General features: G+C 39.2%; 1 protein-coding gene across 4 annotated transcripts in view; it reads right to left on the bottom strand.

The window, feature by feature from the left end:
• PAIP2B (poly(A) binding protein interacting protein 2B) overlaps positions 1 to 23,012 on the bottom strand; it is a 44,115-nt gene that overhangs the window by 6,934 nt on the left and 14,169 nt on the right. For all 4 annotated transcript variants that reach the window (XM_003808169.4, XM_008960269.4, XM_008960270.5 and 1 more), the window contains exons 2-3: positions 12,466 to 12,614; positions 175 to 351 (exon numbers count right to left, since the gene is read on the bottom strand). In XM_003808169.4, coding sequence (XP_003808217.1) covers positions 175 to 351; positions 12,466 to 12,603 — 315 coding nt within the window. In that variant the 5' untranslated portion in view covers positions 12,604 to 12,614. The remainder of the gene's footprint in view (positions 1 to 174; positions 352 to 12,465; positions 12,615 to 23,012) is intronic.

Genomic DNA, 23,012 nt, shown 5'->3' with positions numbered 1-23,012 from the left:
AGCAATACATCTTTAATGCACCCCTTATTAATAATGCCCATAAAACGAGCAAAGAAACAACAGCTCACAGGGCTCCAGACTTGTTGAGGGTTGTAGGGCTGGAAAGAAAGTCTGTCATTCCAAATCCTATATTCTTTTCACTACATAACCTGGGGAACTACATATGGCTCTTACCAAAATATCTTCAGAATCATGACCTTCACTGACTGACAGTCCATTTAACTGCTGTTGCAACTGTCCCATGGCCTGAGGCAGGTCTCGTGATGGAATAAACCAGTCTTGGTCTTCTTCATCCAGCATCTCTTGGAAGCAGCGGTCCAAGAAGTCTTGCTCCTGCAGTTCCTCCTCCACCTAGCAAGCAAAGGGGAGCAGCTCAGACTTACTGTCACAGCAAGACTTACCCCTTCCAGTTTTTCCTCCACCTCTTTCCTTCAGAAGGTATTACTCTGCAATTAAGAATGATCTTGAGCTGGGTGTGGTGGCTCACAACTGTAATCCCAGCAATTTGGGAGGCTGAGGCAGGAGGATTGCTTGAGGCCAGGAGGTTTGAGACCAGCCTGAGCAACATAGCATGACCCTGCCTCTACAAAAAAAATTTTAAAATTAGCCAGGCCATAGTGGTGTGTGCCTGTAGTCTCAGCTACTTGGGAGACTGAGGCTGGAGGACAACTTGAATGCAGGAGGTCAAGGCTTCATTGAGCCAAGACTGTGCCACTGCACTTCAGTCTGGGCGACAGAATGACACCCCGATTCTTTAAAAAATAAAAATATATTAAAAAAAAGATTTTATGATCTTACATGAGGTCCAAGGGATCTAAGGATTCAATGCGCCTAATGACTAGCTAGAGATAGCATAATTTTTATTTTTTCTCAACCAAATTCTATCACTAATAAGACTAAGAAAATAGTTATTCACAGTAACAGAAATTCAAGGTCTCCGCAGATGTTCTACGATCTCTAATAGGTGATACAGATATCATGGAAAATCACTTTAGAGCCTAAAATTCTTTTCTCAGTCTTGTTACAAAGTAACCCTTCTTAAATTTCCCATTTTATAAGAAATATGAAAAAGATACTGCAAGTATATAACTAGTTCATGACCTGGCTAGTGGAGATAAAATCAAAGCCAATGCTCTCAGCTTCTGGCCATTTTTTGGGTAAGGAAACCCTCAAGGGAGAAAAATACTTTCAGAACATTAGGAAGACATAAAGAACACTTTCTGGCATACCACTAGAAAATTACATAATCAATGTAGTATTCTTTCAAAAGATGAAATATATGAATATTCAAATAATTCTGCATTTCTTAAACATTGCCCTAAACTAAAGCAATATATATCTAGGATATTTTACACTGCTTTGCAGACATTGTCAACTCTTAGTATAGAGTGTGGTTCACTCTGCAGATTTCAGTGTCTTTGATAGGCCTCTCGCTTCATGTTTGGCATCCCTCTCCTGCAGGCTGCCTGGTGACAGATTCACAGCTCACTAGCACCACCACCAGAAATGAGGTCAAGCAAAAAATAATTTCTCAAATTGGAATATACAGTTACCTAATGAATTCAGAGGAAAAGTTACTGGTAGTGAGACTTAAGAATAGTATTTGAACACTACAATTAGCCACACGTGAAAACTAGACAGTTATGAAGTGCTTAATAAAATATTCTTATGCCACAAGATGTAACATGACCATTTGAGAGCTGCCCTGACTCTATGAGAGCATAACAGCATGCTAGCTCTTATTAAATTTACCCCTGTTCACTGGCACAACCAATGAAAATGGTTGCTGGGCACAGAGGTGTAACAGAAACATGCTACGTGCAATTCACACAGATCCCGACAGAGCCACATTAGGTGGAAATTGCTGTCTGTCCCCTTTAAACTTGTTTCCTTCTTCCCAGAGCACCAGGCTGTTCAGTTAAAATCACATTTGTCACCTTACATGCTGTATATGGCCAAGTGACTATTCATTACAAAATGTTCCCACAAGGGACATGGACACTTTGGCATCCCTTGGTTAAAAGAAGACCCCTTGCCATGGCCTTTGGTGCTCTCCCTTTCCCAGCTGCTGGACTTCCCAGTTTTCCCTCAGCCACGCAGCTGATATATGCCCTGGGGGTGGCAGAGCAATACCGTGGAAGGGACCAAGTGGGCACCAGATCACTTGTCTATCCAGAATGCTTACCTTGGACTGTTAACCTCACAGATATAAAACAATGCGTTACTGCTGAATCTTTGCTGAAGTAGTAGTCTAGCCAACCCTCACCTCATGTACTTCTCTATTTCAGACTCACATCCTGCCAATCCCGAGTTCCCATTTGAGGCATGCCATGCTGACCTGTCTGCATATAGCTGCTGTTTCCCACAAATCTACACCCAATAACACAGGGCATTAGACCAAAACAACTTTCTTTCATAAAATAAATTTCCTCACCTTTTCCCATTAACACAAATTTTCCATGAAAACACTGCAAAAGGAGAGCAGAAACTAGATTTTTAGGAACTGGACTTAACCACATATGATTAATGAAAAATATTATATATGGGCACACGTTTTATTGCATTTTGCTGTATTTTGCTTCATAGATACTGCTTTTTTTTTTTTTTTTTTTACAAATTGAAGGTTTGTGGCAACCTTGCATCAAGCAAGCCTATTGGCGCCTTTTTATCAACAGCATGTGCTCAATGTCTGTGTCACATTTTGGTAATTCTCTCAATTTTTCAAACTTTTTCATTATTATTTTATCTGTTATAGTGCTCTGTAATCAGTAATCTTTGATGTTACTTTTTTTTAATTTTAGGTTTGAAGTACACGTGAAGGTTACATAAACACATGTCACAGGGGTTTGTTGTACATATTATCATATCACCAGGTATTAAGCTCAGTACCCAATAGTTACCTATTCTGCTCCTCTCTCTCCTCCCACCCTCCCCCCTCAAGTAGACCCCAGTGTCTGTTGTTCCTTGTGTTCATAAATTCTTATCATTTAGCTCCTACTTATAAGTGAGAACATGTAGTGTTTGGTTTCCTGTTCCTGTGTTAGTTTGCTAAGGATGATAGCCTGCAACTCCATCCATGTTCCTGCAAAGGACATAATCTCATTATTTTTTATGGCTGCATAATATTCCATGGTGTATATGTACCACATTTTCTTTATCCAGTCTGTCACTGATAAATGGGCATTTAGTTGATTCCATGTCTTTGCTATTGTGAACAGTGCTGCAATGAACATTTGTGTACATGTGTCTTTATGGTAGAATGCTTTACATTCCTCTGGGTCTACAACCAGTAATGGGATTGCTGGGTTGAATGGTAGTTTTACTTTTAGCTCTTTGAGGAATCGCCATACTGCTTTCCACAATGGCTGAAGTAATTTACACTCCTACCAACATTGTATAAGCCTTCCCTTTTCTCCACAACCTCACCAGCATGTGTTTTGTTTTTTTTTTGTTTTTTTTTACTTTTTAGTAATAGCCATTCTGACTGATGTGAAATTGTATCTCATGGTGGTTTTGACTCGCATTTCTCTAATAATCAGTGATATTGAGCTTTTTTTCATATGCTTGTTGGCCGTATGTATGTCTTCCTTTTGAGAGGTGTCTGTTCATGTCCTTTGCCCACTTTTTAATGGGGTTGTTTTTCTCTTGTAAATTTAAGTTCCTTATAGATGCTTGATATCAGACCTTTGTCATATGTATAGTATGCAAATATTTCCTCCCTTTCTGTAGGTTGTCTGTTTACTCTGTTGATAGTTTCTTTTGCTGTACAGAAGCTCTTAAGTTATTTAGATCTCATATGTCAATTTTGGCTTTTGTTGCAATTGCTTTTGGTGTCTTCGCCATTAAATCTTTGCCCATTCCTATGTCCAGGATGGTATTGCCTAGGTTGTCTTCCAGGGTTTTTATAGTTTTGGGTTTTAGCTGGGTGCAGTGGCTCCGCCTGTAATCCCAGCACTTTAGAAGGCTGAGGCAGGCAAATCATGAGGTTAGTAGATCGAGACCATCCTGGCTAACACGGTGAAACCCCTTCTCTGCTAAATAATACAAAAAATTAGCCGGGTGTGGTGGCAGGCACCTGTAGTCCCAGCTACTCTGGAGGCTGAGGCAGGAGAATGGCGAGAATCCGGGAGGCGGAGCTTGCAGTGGGTACTCCAGCCTGGGCTACAGAGCAAGACTCTGTCTCAAAAAAAAAAAAAAAAGTTTTGGGTTTTACATTTGTCTTTAATCCATCTTGAGTTTATTTTTGTATATGGTGTAAGGAAGGGGTCCAGCTTCAAACTTCTGCATATGGCTAGCCAGTTATCCCAGCACCATTTATTAAACAGGGAGTCTTTTCCCTAGTGCTTGTTTTTGTCAGCTTTGTCAAAGATCAGATGTAGATGTGTGGTCTCATTTCTGGGTTCTCTGTTCTGTTCCACTGGTTTATGTGCCTGCTTTTGTACCAGTACCATGCTATTTTGGTCACTGTAGACTTGTAGTATAGTTTGAAGTCAGGTAACGTGATGCCTTCAGCTTTGTTCTTTTTACTTATGATTGCCTTGGCTATTCGTGCACTTTTTAAGTTCCATATAAATTTTGAAATATTTTTTTCTAGTTTTGTGAAGAATGTCATTGGTAGTTTGATAGGAATAGCATTGAATCTGTAAACTGCTTTGGGCAGTATAGCCATTTTAATGATATTGATTCTTCCTATCCATGAGCATGGGATGTTTTTCCATTTGTTTGTATCTTCTCTGATTTGTTTGAGCAGTGTTTTGAAATTCTCATTGTAGAGATCTTTTACCTCCCTGGTTAGCTGTATTCCTAGGTTGTGTGTGTATGTGTGGCAACTGTGAATGGGATTGCCTTTCTGATTTGGCTCTCAGTTTGGTGGTTGTTGGTGTATAAGAATGCTAGTGATTTTTGTACATTGATTTTGTATTCTGCAACTTTGCCGAAGTTATTTATCAGCTAAAGGAGCTTTTGGGCTGAGACTACGGAGTTTTCTAGATATAGAATCATGTTGTCTGCAAACAGATATAGCATGACTTCCTCTCTTCCTATTTGGATGCCCTTTATCTTGCCTGATTGCTCCAGCTAGGACTTCCAATACTATGTTGAATGTAAGTGGTGAGAGAGGGCATCCTTGTCTTGTAACGGTTTTCAAGGGGAATGCTTCCAGCTTTTGCTCATTCAGTATAACGTTGGCTGTGGGTTTGTCATAGATGACTCTTATTATTTTGAGGTATATTCCTTCAATACCTAGTTTATTGAGAGTTTTAAACATGAAGCAATGTTGAATTTTATCAAAAGACTTTTCTGCTTCTATTGAGATAATCATGTGGCTTTTATCTTTAATTCTGTTTACATGATGAATCACATTTATTGATGTTTGCATGTTGAACCAACCTGGCATCCCGGGGATGAAGCCTACTTAATCATTGTGGATTAGCTTTTTGATGTGCTGCTGGATTTGGTTTGCAAGTATTTTGTTGAGGATTCAATGTTCATCAAGGATATTGCCCTGGAGTTTTCTCGTTTTGTTGTGTCTCTACTAGGTTTTGGTATCAGGATGATGCTGGCCTTGTAGAATGAGTTGGGGAGAAATCCCTCCTCCTCAATTTTTTAGAATAGTTTCTGTAGGAATGGTACCAGCTCTTCTTTGTATGTCTGGTAGAATTTGGCTGTGAGTCCATCATGTCCTGGGCGTTTTTGGTTGGTAAGCTATTTATTACTGATACAATTTCAGAGCTCATTATTAGTCAGTTCAGGGAATCAATTTCTTCCTAGCTCAGTCTTGGGAGGGTTTATGTGTCCAGGAATTTATCCATTTCTCCTAGGTTTTCTAGTTCGTGTGTGTAGTGCTTGTAGTAGTTTTTGATGGTTGTTTTTATTTCTGTGGGGTCAGTAGTAACATTCCCTTTGTCATTTCTAATTGTGTTTATTTGGATCTTCTCTATTTTCTTCTTAAATATTGCAGCTACTAGCCTATTTCATTAGTTTTTTTCTTGAGATGAAGTCTCGCTCTGTCACCCAGGCTGGAGTGCAGTGGTGCAATCTCAGCTCCCTGCAACATCTGCCTCCTGGGTTCATGCATTCTCCTGCCTCAGCCTCCCATGCAGCTGGGATTACAGGCACATGCCACCACGCCTGGCTAATTTTTGCATTTTTAGTAGAGATGGGTTTCACCATGTTGGCCAGGCTGGTCTCAAACTCCTGACCTCAAGTGATCTGCCCACCTCAGCCTCCCTAAGTGCTGGGACTATAGGCATGAGCCACCATGCTTGGCCTATTTCATTAACTTTTTTCAAAAAACCAACTCCTGGATTCGCTGATCTCTTAAATGGTTTTTCATGTCTCAGTTTTCTTCAGTTCATCTCTGATTTTTGTTATTTCTCGTCTTCTGCTAGCTTTGGGGTTGATTTGCTCTTGCTTGTCTAATTCTTTCAGTTGTGATGTTAGGTTGTTAATTTGAGATCTTTATCACTTTGTGAGGTGGGCATTTAGTGCTATGAATTTCCCTCTTAACACTGCCTTAGCTATGTCCCAGAGATTCTGGTATGTTGTATCTTTGTTCTCCTTATTTTCAAATAACTTGATTTCTGCCTCAATTTCATTATTTACCTGAAAGTCATTCAGGAGTATGTTGTTTAATTTCCATGTAATTGTATGGTTTTATTTTCATTGTGTTGACTTCTATTTTTATTGTGCTGTGGTCCAAGAGTGTGTTTGGTATGATTTCGGTTCTTTTACACTTGTTGAGGATTGTTTTATGTCCAATTATGTGGTCAATTTTAAAGTGTGTACCATGTGGCAATGAGATTAATGTATACTCTGTTGTTTTTGGGTGGAGACTTCTGTAAAGGTCTAGCAGACCCATTTGTTCCAATGGTGAATTTAGGTCCTGTATATCTTAGTTAATTTTCTGCTTCAATGTTCTAATATTGTCAGTGGAGTATAGAAGTCTCACATTATTAATATTATGTGGGAGTCTAGTCTTTTTGCACCCAGATTCATAAAGAACTTGCTTTATGAATCTGGGTCCTCCTATGTTGTGTGCATATGTATTTAGGAAAGTTAGGTCTTCTTGCTGAATTGAACCCTTTACCATTATGTAATGTCCTTCCCTTGTCTTTTTTTATCTTTGTTGGTTTAAAATCTGTTTTGTCTGAAATTAGGATTGCAACCCCTGCTTTTTTCTGTTTTCCATTTGCTTGGTAGATTTCTCTCCATCCCTTTATTTTGAGCCTATGAGTGTCATTATGCGTGAGATCGGTTTCTTGAAGACAGCATGCTATTGGGTCTTGCTTTTTTACCCAGCTTGCCACTCTGTGCCTTTTAAGTGAGGCATTTAGCCCATTTACATTCAATGTTGGTATTGATATGTGTGGATTTGATCCTGTCATTGTGCTGTTTGCTGGTTATTATGTTGGCCTGTTTGTGTGGTTGTTTTACAGTGACACTGGTCTGTGTGGTTAAGTGGGTTTTTGTATTAGCTGGTAGTGGTCTTTCCTTTCTATATTTAGTGCTCTTTTCAAGGTCTCCTGTAAGGCAAGTTTAGTAGTAATGAAGTCCCTCAACATTTGCTTATCTGAAAAGGATCTTATTTTTCCTTCATTTAGGAAGCTTAGTTTGGCTGGATATAAATTCTTGGTTGAAGATTTTTTTTCTCTAAGAATGTTAAATATAGTCCCCCAGTCTCTTCTGGCTTATAGGGTTTCAGCCAAGAGGTCTGCTGTTAGCCTGATAGGGATCTCTTTGTAGGTGACCTACCCTTTCTCTCTAGCTGTCTTTAATGTTCTTTCATTTTGACCTTGGAAAGTCTGATGATTATGTGTCTTGGGAATGATCTTCTTGTGTGGAATCTTGCAGGAGTTCTCTGTATTTTCTGAATTTGACTGTTGGACTCTCTAACATGGTTGGGGAAGTTTTCATGGATGGTATCCTTGTATTAGTCTGTTTTCACACTGCTGATAAAGACATATCCAAGACTGGGCAATTTAAAAAAGAAGGAGGTTTACTGAACTTATAGTTCCATGTGGCTGGGGAGGCCTCACAATTATGGCAGAAGGTAAAAGGTAAGGAGGAGCAAGTCACATCTTACATGGATGGCGGCAAGCAAAGAGAGAGAGCTTGTGCAGGAAAACTCCCGTTTTTAAAACCATCAAATCTCGTGAGACCAATTCACTATCATGAGAACAGCACAGAAAGACTCACCCTCATAATTCAGTCATCTCCCACCAGGTCCCTCCCACAACACATGGGAATTATGGGAGCTACAAGATGAGATTTGGGTGGTGACACAGAGTCAAACCATATCAATCCTGAAATATATCTTTCAAGTTATTTACTTTGTTCCCCTCCCTTTCAGGGATGCCAATGATACATAGATTTGTCCTCTTTACATAATCCCATACTTCTTGGAGGTTTTTGTTCATTCCTTTCTATTCTTCTTGCTTTATTTTTGACTGTCTTATTTAATTTTTTTGAGATGCAGTTTCACACTTGTTGCCCAGGTTAGAGTGCAGTGATGTGATCTCAGCTCACTGCAACCCCACTTCCCAGATTCAAGAGATTCTCCTGCCTCAGCCTCCCGAGTAGCTGGGATTACAGGTGCCTGCCATCAGGCCCAGCTAATTTTTGTATTTTTAGTAGAGATGGGGTTTCATCATGTTGGCCAGGCTGGTCTCTGACTCCTGACCTTAGGTGATCCCCGCCTCAGCCTGCCAAAGTCCTGGGATTACAGGTGTGAGCCACCATGCCTGGCCTGCCTTATTTTAGAGAACCAGTCTTCAAGTTCTGAGATTCTTTCCTCAGCTTGGTTTATTCTGCTGTTAATACTTGTGATTGCATTGTGAAATTCTTGTGTTATTCAGCTCTGTCAAACCTGTTAGGTTCTTTTTTTATACTGCCTATTTTGTCTTTCAGCTCCTGTATCACTTTACTATGATTTTTATTTTCCTTGGACTGGGTTTTGCCATCCTCCTGAATCTTGATGATCTTTGTTCCTATTCATATTCTGAACACTGTGGAAATGACAATGAAGGATTTAGAATATTACATAATCAACTTAGTTGATAAAGCAGTAGCAGGGTTTGAGAGAACTGTTTTTTCCCTTCAATTTCCACTTTATCCAGTACTTATATTGCTTTGTGTTTGAAATTTCCTGATATTTTCTATCTTCATTATTTTGTTTTCCTTTTCTGAAGCATTTTAATTCAGATGTTTCTCTTTTAGGTTCTTTACACGTGAACCTGTTTCCCTTATTGTGGAAGTAATCCATTTTCTTTGCATATGAGTTGGGAAATCAGAACTAAGAAAACCAAATTGGAAGGAAAAAAAAGCCCCCTTAATCTCAACACTCACACGTAATGAATATTGTTGACATTTCAGAATATATCTACCCTGATTTTTACTTAATAGACACCCAACGGGAAAATGACAGAAGCTTAGAGTAAAAAAAAAAAAAAAAATCTAGTTAGAAATGACCCATAAGATTTTACAATTTACTAAGCATTTTCCCTCTTTTTCTGTAGCCTGAATAGCCAGTGAGAGTGTATGTTGCAAGTTGCATATAATTACACTTCTCCCTTTTTTTCCCCCTTAACCCAACTGCATCCTTTTTTTTTTTGAGACGGAGTCTTACTCTGTCACCCAGGCTGGAGTGCAGTGACGCAATCTCAGCTCACCGCAAGCTCCGCCTCCTGGGTTCACGCCATTCTCCTGCCTCAGCCTCCCAAGTAGCTGGGACTAAAGGCACCTGCCACCTATCTTCTCTCTTAAAAATTCTAGCCAGGCACTGTGACACATGCCTGTAGTCACAGCTAATCAAGAGGCTGTAGTGAGAGGACCACTTGTGCCTAGGGGTTCAAGTCCAGCCTGGGCAACATAGCAAGACCCCATTTCTTAAAAAGTTTTGTATGTGTGTGGGTGTTGGAGGATATAAGCCATTCACAATTATAACTCGTATGTTAGGTCTTACTTCTTCTTTCCTGAGTTACTTTAAAATAAAAGTCCCACTACTTTTCTTGAGACTTAATCCTTTTTCCCCCCAAAACTACATTTCAATCCGCTTCTATCAGCCTCACAGTCAATGAAAATCTTTTCAAAAGACCAATGAATGTCACTCCTAGTTTGGGGGGTTGTAAGCTGTTTTCATCTTATTCTATGTTTTGTTAGATATTTTATTAGAAAGTCAGAAGACATTATATCAGGGTTGCTAGCTAGAAACCAGTTTCTACTCCTTAAGATCCAACTCAAGGTACATGGTATGCAAAACCACTTCTGAATTACCATGAAAACTATGCTAGTAATGGAATGGGGGTTGGCAGTGGTAAAAACTGTACAGCACACCATAGTGTAACAGAGTAATATACAGGTGTTCAGAAAAAACTGACATCAATCATATCCCAGATTCCTAAACCCTCCTGCTCCCAAATGAAGGATAAAGAAGGCTTCTCCGAAATACTTACTCCTATGACCTGAAATCATATAACAGTTTCAAAATTATGTTGCCAGGCCAGGCACGGTGGCTCATGCCTGTAATCCCAGCACTTTGGGAGGCTGAGACAGGCAGATCACTTGAGGCCAGGAGTTTAAGACCAGCCTAGCCAACATGGAGAAACCCCATCTCTACTAAAAATGCAAAAATTTGCCAGGGATGGTGACACGTGCCTGTAGTCCCAGCTACTCAGGAGGCTAAGGCAAGACAATGGTTTGAGCCTGGACTGTGGAGGTTGCAGTGAGCCGAGATTGAGCCACTGCACTCCCGCCTGGGTTACAGAGTGAGACTCCACCTCCACAAACAAACAAACAAAAAACAACAAAAAAACCCAAAATTATGTTGCCAAGCTAGTATTACCTGTAAAACATTAGGGTTGGGGGAATTTGAGCAAACAATTGTTTATCTGCTCAGCCTTTCTTAAGGCCTGGTATTTACTGCAATATTGGAAGCTACCATGCATATATCTGTCATTGCTTACCTAGATCTCCAGAAAAAAAGTTACAATTTTTAAAGCTTCTCAACTGTCTTTCCTCAATCTCTTTGTGTGTGTGGGGTGTGTGTGTGTGTGTGTGAATGTGTATGTGTGTCTCTGCAAGCCCCTAGCTTTCCAGCACTTTTCCATGTACCTTGTCTCTGAGTTTGCTAAACTCTTGAATGTAGGAGTGCACAGCTGACCCATAGCTCAGACATCTGGCTTCTAATAGCCCTGGTGCAATCCTGATCACTGGGGTTAAGAGCATGTCAGTGAGTGTTAACAAAGCTAGTGAAAATTGTTTTATGTTTTCAACAACATATATTTCATTCAGAGGCTGGATAAAGGAAGAGTGAAACCATTAGGTCAACAAAAATGCCAAACACGACTGTTCTAAAATCCCATGGAAAACATACTTACCTTCAGTGAGAGTTCTTAATCTTTTTTTTTTTTTTTTTTTGAGACAGAGTCTTGCTCTGTAGCCCAGGCTGGAGTGCAGTGGTGCGATTGGCTCACTGCAACCTCCACCTATTGGTTTAAGCAATTCTTGTGCCTCAGCCTCCCAAGTAGCTGGGATTATAGGAGGGTGCCACCATGCCCAGCTAATTTTTGTATTTTTAGTAGAGATGAGGTTTTACCATGTTGGCCAGGCAGGTCTTGAACTCCTGACTTCAAGTGATCTGCCTGCCTTGGCCTCCCAAAGTGCTGGGATTACAGGCATGAGCCACAATGCCTGGCCTTAAACTTCTTTTATGTCTTCATTTATTTTCAAAATGAAATGCAGAGTATCACATTTCCTATAAGCAAGTGAAAGCAACAAACTACAAAGTATAGAAAAACAACCTCACTACCATTCTGTTTTTTAGTGCTCCATTGTTCAAGCGATTAATTTCACATTGATCACTACAGAGAGTTATAGAACTCCTGTGCTTCCTAGGATTAAAGGCAGAATCAGGGTAGGATAAAGGACCTCAACTACCATGGTTTGGTACAAGGGTTTTATGTCAATCCTCTAAGATTGAGAAGAGTCTTGTTTGATTTAAATTCTGGGAATATTCTAGAATGGTCTACAGTTGCTGAGAGAAATGTCATAAACAAATCTAGCCAGAACAAGGCTGAGGGCAGGGACCCTCTGCAGTAGTTACTGTGTAATGTGAACTACACTTAGAAGGCATATCAGAGTGTGGAGTATATGCAAATCTATTTGGTTATACATGGGCTGTCACGTGAGGATGTTCAGATATCAACTAATTAGTCTGATATTTGTTTCCTCTTTTAATCGACATGGTAAGAAAAATACAAATATCTTCCTCCAAGGTACTATCACTCTGGTCTCTTACCAGATGAAGATGTTTCTTGGTCATTCCAGATGAGGCCCCCCACCAATGAATTTTTAAGTTATTCTAAAGCTAACTGTATCCATTTCTTTTGTAACAAACTGGCAGTAAAATATTATAGCTGTTGAGTTACATGTATCATCAATCTTCCACTTTTCCAGTTCTTTCTTTACCTGTCTGTTGAAATCCTCTTCATTCTCCATCCACATGTACTCTGCAAATGGGTTTTCCTTTTCATCGTGCCCACTTAACCCCTGGTCCTCTTTGGATTTTACACTGGGTGATGTATTTGCCATATTGGATCCATTCATTATGATGGAACCTAAAGAGAAGCAAAAGAAAAGATAAAATGAATATAAGGATAAAGGAAATGTAGACCTAAAACATGCAGATTCTGTCAGAAGCTTCTGAAATTCTAAGTCAAAGATTTTAACTGTAGATAAACAGAAACTTAGTCTGTAACTCTTATAAAACCATCCATATCCTGCAGTTATCAACTAGACAGATGTACAATTATTTAAGAGTTAAAAGATGTCTATTAACACTTAGGCTCACTTAGTCTTTCTAGGCAGGTGGGACAGGGGTGGGAGGGGTAGGAATCTTCCCATGCCAAATTTCTGTAGGTCCTGGAACCTAGTCAAGATCATTACAGCTTCCTTAACATTGAAACAGTGAAAATGCATTCTTAATGAACATTGTAAGCACCTACTCCTTATTCTAATTCTCAAGCTGTTTTTCTTTAAAATGTATTTTAAAAAATACATGTTTATCATATTGATAAGCAAAAAGGAAAAAACAAAAGCCACCTGTTGTCCAACCATCCAGAGTTAAGAACAATTAACAATGTGGTGCATATAACCTTCCTGAATTCCCATATGTTTGTGTATACACAAACATACACACACATTTCCCAAGTATCCATTCTCAATAGTAATAGGATCATGTGATACAAGATGCCCCATCATTTGCTTTTTCTCATTCCTATGTTGTTTAATAACATAGCCATACCATCTTTTGGGGGTGTTTCCAATGTTTCTGTTTATAAAGGTTCTGCTTTATAAAGGTCTTCTTTTCTAATTATTTCTTTTTATCTTCTAGAAATAGAGCTGTTACATTGGAGAGTATGCTCTCTTTTCTAAGGCTCTTGGCATTGCCACACTAATATAAGAATTTAAATTCCCACCAGTGGTGTGGAAGTGCCCGTTTCCCAACATTCATGAGTATTATCATTTTCTAAACCATTGCCAATCTCATAAAACTTGCATTTTTTTACATTTCCTTAATTTTTACTGAGGCTGATTATCTTAAGATATGTTTACTGGCCATTTATATTTCTTATTCTGTAATTTTACTGCTAAAGTACTTTGCCTATTTTTCTATTGGGGTATATTATCTTTTCCTTATCTTTTGTAAAAACATTTATTATATTTGTTATAATTTTTATTTTTTATAAAATAATTTAAATGAAAGTTTATAACTAAAATAAATATGTTATTCATTATATTTAATTTTTTATGGCAATTTTTGCCGGCCTTAATTTTTTTCTAGCTCATGTATATGTTTCTGTCTACAGCTTCGTAAAATTGTATGTACATAAAATTGTTTATTTTGGCTTCTAAACCCATTTTGATGTTTTTTGCTATCATTTAGAATACATCTTTTTCTGTTATTCATCTAAATCTTAACAATTCCTCAAAAATCATTCCAGTCTTCATTCACTACTTTCCTTCTCTATTTATTCACTGCTTCCCTTCTGTACTTAGTACAGCATTAACACTACTTAATTGTTGTTTGATATGCATAATTTTTCTCCTTCCAATTAGATTCTCAATTCCTGACAAGCAAGATTGAGTTTTACAGATTTTGTAACTCACCACAATATTATGAGTTCCATAAATACCTGAGGCTTAATTGTATTTAGGCAACTTTCCCTCTCTAACTCATCTCTCTTCAACCTTGACTCCATCTCTACCCCGACTCCCACCTTCCTTGGGGCTTCTTTAAGTTTCTATAACAAATTATTTCCCAGGGGTTGTTTCCATCTTGGCAACACTCGTGAATAAGTTATTTTCTGTTTCTGGATACAGTAAAATATTCTTTCTTAGTTCTCTTTAAAGGTTTTTTGTTTTTACTCTTTGTTTGTTTTGTTTTGCAATTTCCTAACCTGTTATGGATATTAGAAATGTAATATTCTAAAAAGACAAGGTAAAATTGTGAAGAGTAAAGAATAGATGGAAAAACAACTCAGTAGTACATAGTTCTAAAAGAATTCATTTAAAATAGAACCCATTTAAATCACTGTAGGTTTAAATAAGGCTACTAATATGAAATATATCTGCTTAACATATTTTAAATAGAAACAAAAGAAATCAATGTCTATTCCAAATACAGATCCATAATAACAATTTCATAAGCTATAGAGGGAAAGAAACCAGTTCTTTATTTTTACCACTTCCATCTGTAGCATAACAATGACAGAAGCAAGTCTGTTCTAAATGCCAGGGCAACTGTATTTGCCCCGTAAGTAAGAGCACAGAGACTCTTAAAGGTCCTGAACCTTGCTGGGTAGCAAGATATACTGTACTATTATTTCCAAAGATTTGGCAGTTGTTTGCAACTAGCACACTGATTTCTCACCACCAATATGGAAAATCACTACAGAGAATCAGAAATCAGAGTTCAGTTTTTTTAAAAAAAATCTTCCTGTGCCCAAAAAATAAGTCCTGAGTGCACATGATTGTAAGGAAAAAGAGAAAGGGAAGGCAAAGGAAGAAAGAAAGAAAAAAAAACCCTTCTAATTCAAGAGCAAGGTGGAACACAGATAGCAAATTCCAGGATGTGCTTATTCATGAGAAAGGGAGTGGGGAATTACCATAAAATCTACGAAAACTGTTAATGAACTTAACGCAAATACTTCACAGAAGTTAAAAACACTGATATGGTATTGTCAATACTAGGCAAGTGATTCTCTTACAATATTATACAGTGTTGATTTGTATTTTGTACTATTCAACCTGTGTTTTCCACACAATTAGAAAGTTTGGTGTTTCCAAACAGCAGCATTCCAACAACTTAATTTTTATACTGTTTAAAAATTAATAAAGCACTTTCATACCCACACTTTAAGGCATATAGTTCAAGAACAACATTGTTTTGTGGGCCTACTGGGTGTGAGTGAACTGGTGCTTAATGTGCCCTGGCTTTAGTAGCTAGGTGGCAATAGGGAGATTTTTGTTGGAGACCGGTAACTCCTAGGGAAGGCATTTGGATGTTTCCAACTTGGGGAAGACACAAGGGAAGACAGGATCATCACCCTTAACTTCCCTGAAGTTCCTGCTCCCAGTTTCATGTAACATTCTCTGTTTCCAGCTCTTCCCCAGCTCACTGTCCATGCTTGAGCACTGTGTTTCTCTAGTCATTCCATTTCACCATTTCACATTATTTCACTTGATCCTCATCCACACCAAGAATGAAAGTCTAGTGTAGTGAGGACAAAGAAAATATGCCCAAAGCTTCCAGAGATGGGAGGAATGCTTGGTTACATAAATCGGGTTAAGAGGCTGAATGGCTGCCATGTTGTGAGTTACATTACAGAGAGGTTCATGGGAGAGGAAATGAACCATCATGTAAGTGAGCTTAGAAGTGCATTTTCCTCCCAGTCAAGCGTTCAGATGAGATAGCAGCCCCAGATGACAGCTTGACTGCAACTTTTTAAGAGTCTCAAGCACAGGCACCCTGCCAAGCTACTCCCAGATTCCTGATGCACAGAAATTATGAAATAATAAATATTAGTTGTTTTAACCTGCTAAGCTTTGGGAAAAGTTGTCACCTAACAATAGCTTATACAGGTATTCAATAAACACTGGCAATTAACTCTGCCACACAAACCACTACGTCACAACATCTTTTTATCTATCAAGAAGACAAATGTGCAATTTGAAATAGGTCACTGCTTGAGAAGCAGTTCTTTAAGAATTAGACCTCAACAGTAGATAAAGGAGTTTGTGTCTGGTCTGTGACTATATTGCATCTTGAAATCTAAGAACAATTTGAAACTTATTTCCCCTTCACCCCACTTTCCCTCGTATACACATGTCAAACATGCTGAAAATAAGAAATAACAGTTGTCACTTTGGCTGAAAATGGGAAAGCTCACAACCCTGTTAATAGTCAATACAGGGGTGCTAAGGCCTGCCAAGCATTTGAGTTGGCACTATCATGGTCAAGGGTCAAGACATATTTGTGTCTAAAATATGTGGCTTGAAATAGGGACTTCTGTTCCATGTTAGAAAGAACTCCAGGACTTTTAATGTATCTAGGATATTTCAAGGATACATGCTTCATCAGTTTAACACTTTAAACACCCACAACTTTCAGATCCAACATGCTTATGCCAAAAACTAGCTATTCTTTGAACTTAAATAATATTTTTCAGAAGTTACAAACCTGCAATGTGCCTATGATAACAGTTTGCTAAGATTACTTAGGACTTTTGACTGAATTACCTGGAAAAAGTCCACTGAACAACTGAAATAAAAACTACTCCCTCCTATTTTGTTTCCTACAGTTTCATTACTTCCTTCAGTCTGGTTAATACCATTTTAAAAAGTAAATATGGTGGATGACAGCTTTAAATTTTATTTCAAATATTCTGCCACAGGATTCAGGTTTTGCTTTCTCTCAGCTACATCTTAACAACTAAGATCATTAAATCTATTCACTCATTAATATCTGAGTGCCTACTGACCCTCTGTGCTGAGGCACTGGGCTTGACTCTTGCTTTGATAGGGTACACAGCCCTTGCCCTGGTGATATTTACATTCTCTCAGGAGAGAAACAAGAAAATAGTTAAAAATAATAATGATCCATGCTATAAAAGGGACTATTAGAAAACAACAGGGGGCCCAATCTAGTCCAGGAGAGGGGGATGGTTCAGAAGGCTTTCCCTGAGCAAGAAACATTTTCACTGATACCTAAAGAATGTAAGTTTACTAGCAATACGGAGGAGAGAGAAAAGGACGTACAATGAATCAAAGGCAGGAGGGAATTTTCGGGAACTACAAGAAGGTAGGTACGTATATAGCCGGAGAATGACAAGGAAGAGAGATGAGGTTGGAGAGGCAGGTGGGGCCAGATCAGATCATTCAGGACCTTAAGAGACCACATGAAGGATTTTGGATTTCATCCTAAATAATAGCCATTATAAGGAGTTCTGAAACTCCTTATAATGCACCGTAGCATGATTCGACATATTTTGAGATCACTCAGGCTGCCATGTGGAAAACGGATTGCAGAGACTGAGAGTTAATAATGAGAGACTGGTAAGGCAGCTATTGCTCCAATCCAGATGAAAAAAGGGTAGCTGCTTGAACTAAGATGATGGCAGTAAGAAGAAAGGAGGTAGACTCCAAAACTATTTTAGGAAGTTTTTGGTGATGAACTAGATGTGGGGAGTCAGACTGAGGGAAATATCAAAGATAATTTTGGCACAAGCAACTGGGTGGATGGTAATGTCATTCACTGAGCTAAGGAACTCTGTGGGAAGGGCAAACTTTTCTTGGGTGGTGATAGGGGCGTGGGGTAAAAAAAGGTGATGAGTTCTATTTTGGACATGTTAAATTTGCAATGCTTCTGAAACACTGAAATGGTGACGTTAAGTAGGTTGGCTGTATGCACCAAGAATAGGAGAAGTCTGCCTAAATATAGGAAGTTGGAGTAGTCGTTTATATAAATGGTAACTGAAGTCATAGGAATAGAAGATACTGCCTATGGAGAAAATGCAAAGTGAGATGAGAAGAGGGCCCATGACCCAGCACTGATGTGTGTGAACATTTTAAAAAGTCAGGTAGAAGCCGGGCACTGTGGCTCACACCTGTAATCCCAACACTTTGGGAGGCCAAGGGAGGTGGATCACTTGAGGTCAGGAGTTCGAGACCAGCCTGGCCAACATGGTGAAACCCCATCCCTACTAAAAATACAAAAATTAGCTGAGTGTGGTGGTACATGCCAGTAATCCCAGCTACTTGGAGGCTGAGGCAGGAAAATCACTTGGACCTGGGAGATGGAGGTTGTAGTGAGCTGAGATCGTGCCATCGCACTCCAGACTGGGTGATGGAGCGAGACTCCATTTCACCCCCCCAAAAAAAAAAGTCAAGTAGAGGAGGAAGGCAACATGAAAAGGAAACTGAGAAGAACCCAGAGAGTTAAGAAGACAATCAGAAAAGTGTGACATCACAGAAATCAAGAAAATACAGAACCCAGTGTTCTGTATTTTCTTGATTTGGATTAAATGGTAGACCCCCCAAAAATATGTCCATGTCCTAATCCATGGAATCTGTGAAGGCTACCTTATTTGGAAAAAAGGGTGTTTGTATATATAATTAAGGACCTTAAGATAAGGAGATCATCCTGAATTATTCAGATGGGCCCTCAATTCAATGATAGGTATATAAGAGAAAAGCAGAGGGAGATTTAACATACACACAGAAGAGGAGGAGGCAATGTGACCATGGAGGCAGAGATTGGAGTGGTGTGGCCACAAATCAAGGAATGCCCGCAGCCATCAGAATTTGGAAGAGGCAAAGAACAAATTATCCCCTAGAGCCTCCAGAAGGAAAGTGGCCCTCCTGATGCCTTGACTTTGGACTTCTGGCCTCCAGAACTATGAGAGAATAAATGTTGTTTTAAGATACCAGTTTGTGGTAATTTGTTACAGCAGCCACAGGGAATGAATCCAATTCCAGTAAAGTAGGAATACAGAAGTCTGCTGAAAGGTCAAGTAGGAAGAAGACTGAGAAGTGTCCACAGAATTCAGGACCATGGAGTCTCTGATGACCTTAATGAGAGCAGTTTCCACGGAAAAAATGAGATTGAAAGCCAAATGGAGGTAGGCTGAATCGTAGGTGATACCAAGTATGAGATAACTCAGAGTCCAGCTGCCAAGGGAAGAGGCAGGAACGGACAGAAACTGGAGGGGTATGAAGTCCACGGAAATGACATCTTTAAAGATTAGAAAGTCTAATTCACATTTAAATGTTCATAGAAAGGGTCTAGTGGAGAGGGACAGGTTATACATACAGGAGGGAGAAAGTATAGTTGATAGTGTAGGTCCTGGGAAGGCAGAAGGGAATATTTATTTTCGAATAGCTAATATATTCCCACCATTCAAAATCCAAATGCCTGGGATGCTTAATTAGTAAAAGATGGTTGCATGGTGAACACGAAATCAGAGCAGTAGGAAAAGCATCAGGAGAAAGATTTTATCCATTACAAAGCCACATGAAACATCCTTACTCCATGGTAGGAAATTTCACTTCCCTGGTAGCAGGAATGCTTATACCCCCCAAGTGTAAGTTGGCCTGCCCAGACAGCTCCTGGATTAATGCATCAAACTCCAACTTTCTAACTTTCTAACTTTTTGTTTATTCTTTTAATTTTTCACAGGGTCACACACATACACAAACACAAATAAACATTTTAAAGCTACATAAGCAATACAAGAAATAATTTTATAAAGCCTTTTAAAATCACATAGAACTTTTTTTTTTTTTTAAGATGGAGTCTCACTCTGTCGCCCCAGGCTGGAGTACAGTGGTGCGATCTCGGCTCACTGCAACCTCCACCTCCTGGGTTCAAGCGATTCTCCTGCCTCAGCCTCCTGAGTAGCTGGGACTACAGGTACGTGCCACTATGCCCAGCTAATTTTTTGTATTTTTAGTAGAGACAGGGTTTCACTGTGTTAGCCAGGATGGTCTCGATCTCCTGACCTCGTGATCTGCCCGCCTCAGCCTCCCAAAGTGCTGGGATTACAGGCATGAGCCACCACTCCCGGCCAGAACATATTTTTATATACCATGTCATACTTTGCACTAAAATAATTTCTCTCCTTGTTTTACAAGATTTTCTTTTACTAAGTAAATAAACCCATCAGATTTTCTCCATTATTTGGTGAAGGATCAAAGGAAAAAAAGAGAAAGGGGGAGTAGTTCAGCTTTAGGTGGGGTGAGGAGACGTACAACATGTATATGAAAAATTTTTAAAAGGTTCCAGGTAAATTTCAAATTAGAATGATTTTGTCCCATGTACTTCCATTTCATTTATTTCCAGAGCAGCTGCATGGACATTAACAGAAAACAAATAAGTAGTCATTCTGCTAAGTTTTCCTATATTGACCTCAATGCACAAATGTTCCATTGGCTATCTTCCATTTGATGCAAGAACAGTGCTTGCAAATATAACGTCAGTGAGCTTAAGCAAACAGAAAATGGAACTTACCTGCAATTATAAGTTAACAAGAAGCTTTCAAAAACGTATTAGTTGACAAGGAAGTCAGGAAAAAGAGGAAAATCACTTATGTGGTCCCTATATTTGTAAAATATATCAAAACAAAGGTAAATTACAAATAGAGGCATTTTCTAAATTAAACTCAAGGCTGCCAAATGAGAAAGACAATATAAATACAATACAACCTCTTTTTCATTCATGTTTAAGACTTGTCCTATACTGACCTATAAGTTTGCCCCACGATGAAATGGAATCTGAAAATTGGGATGCAGATACTCTGGGAAGAATAATAAAACTGAACTTAATTACAGCAACAGTCTAGTCCCTGGACCAGACCCAAGAAAACAAAACAGAAGCGTACTGAAATAGGATTAAGAATGCATTTAGCTGGCCAGGCGCAGTGGCTCATGCCTATAGTCCCAGCACTTTGGGAGGCCGAGGTGGGTGAATCACCTGAGGTCAGGAGTTCTAGACCAGCCTGGCCAACATGGTGAAACCCCGTCTCTACTAAAAATACAAAAATTAGCTGGGCGTGGTGGCAGGCGCCTGTAATCCCAGCTATTTGGGGAGGTAGGGGGTGAGGTGAGGCAGGATAATCGCTTGAACCCGGGAGGCAGAGGTTGCAGTGAGCCAAGATTGCACCATCACACTCCAGCCTAGGGGACAAAAGCAAGACTTGTCTCAAAAAAAAAAAAAAAGACTGCATTTAGCAAGTGGCAAGAAGATCTATTCTAATTGAGCGGTTTTCAGTCTTAGGAGTATATAGAATCACCTGGAAGTTTTTCCACATCCATACTTTGCAGATATTCTGATTTGTTAGGCCTGAGCCAAGGCCCAATTTTTGTATTTCTGCTTGTTAATTTGCCATAGGTAATTCCGATATATAGAAAGACTAAAGACTTAAGAACAATTCCTCGAATATAGTGACAACCTCTACCTGGAATAGTCCAAATCCTAATTACCCTAATTCCTACACCAACAGTTCCCAAACTAGTGTTCTACAAACTACAGTCTTGTGAATGCTCTTTGAAAAAAAAAAAAAATCATGGCCATGTGTAAATTCATTGTCCTGAGAAGTCCTGTTTAATTTACCAAGCATTTCCCAAATTTATGTATTAATTTGTTACCTTTATTACATATATTACATTTTTAACCTAGTAACTATTAACAGTCCCAAACTTTTAGAAACAATGCCCCAAGGATGTTCTGTGATATTACTGTCATTCTACTGGAAACGTACAGAACAGTCATAAAATGTACTCCACAAGGCATTTAAAGGCAGTTTCAAAGGTAGAATCAAAAGACTTGCCAAAAGTCAGTGGCAAGATCTCTAGACTCAGACCCACCTTTGAGTACTCAAGTTCCAACTCCTTGCCCCAAAGCCAATCAATTGTCCTCCCAGAATAACATCAAATAGCAATTAGCATATGGTCCTTGACTTCTCCAGATCAGCTCCAAAAAGATATAGACTATTAATGGGGGAAATATTGTGAAGTCTTTAACAGACAACGTTAATCAAAAACATTCCTATGGGTAAATTATTATATATAAAAAACCTTTCTCACCAACAAGTGTCTCTATACATTTCAGACTGATGTGATGACAATTTGTTTTTTAAATGCATAATTATATCAAATAAATGCCACTATAAAAGCCTGAATACAATCTCCGAGCCTAAGGTCTTCCCCATCTTCACCTCCATCTCACATTTGATTGTATGTATATTTGAGAGAGCATCACTCATTACTTGTTTTGGGACTAGTCTATAACCTTGGAAGTTTCTTGAGGGCAAGAATCAAGTCCTTTACAGCTTCTAGCATGCCTCTGTGCACCCACCAGGTCCTTAATAAATAATCTGTTAACTGCCATTTTTAGAACGCTGTATTCTAAATCTCATTTCCTCAGCAGGAAGCCCATGCCCTTAGGGGTTAGGATCTGTGAGTGAGAACTCTTAGTTGAGTATGAACAGTTATTCCCCACAGTCAGTGACAGCACTACTCTGGAATCTGTTTTTGACAAATCAAGTTACTCAAGAGGGATTAAAAAACACTTACTTATTTTTTTTTAGAGATGGGATCCATGTTGCCCAGACTGGTCTTGAACTCCTGGACTCAAGTGATCCTCCTGCCTCAGCCTCCCAAAGTGCTGAGATAACAGGCATGAACCACTATGCCCAGCCTATTTTTTAATTTTTATAGAGACAGGGTCTCACTCTGTAGACCAGGCTGGAGCTCAGTGGTGCAATCATAGCTTACTGCAGCACTGAACTCCCGGGCTGAGGCAATCCTCCTGCCTCAGCCTCCCAGGTAGCTAAGACTACAGGTGTACACCACCAGGCATGGCTAATTTTTTTTTTTTTTTTTAGAGAAGGGGTCTTGCTATGTTGCCCAGGCTGGTCTCAAACTCCTGGCTTCAAGCAATCCTCCTGCCTCCGCCT

Source organism: Pan paniscus, chromosome 12 (assembly GCF_029289425.2).
Source record: "Pan paniscus chromosome 12, NHGRI_mPanPan1-v2.0_pri, whole genome shotgun sequence".
Lineage (NCBI taxonomy): Eukaryota > Metazoa > Chordata > Mammalia > Primates > Hominidae > Pan > Pan paniscus.
Note: the sequence above shows the minus strand (reverse complement) of the source record. Positions and strands in the feature narration are given on the sequence as shown.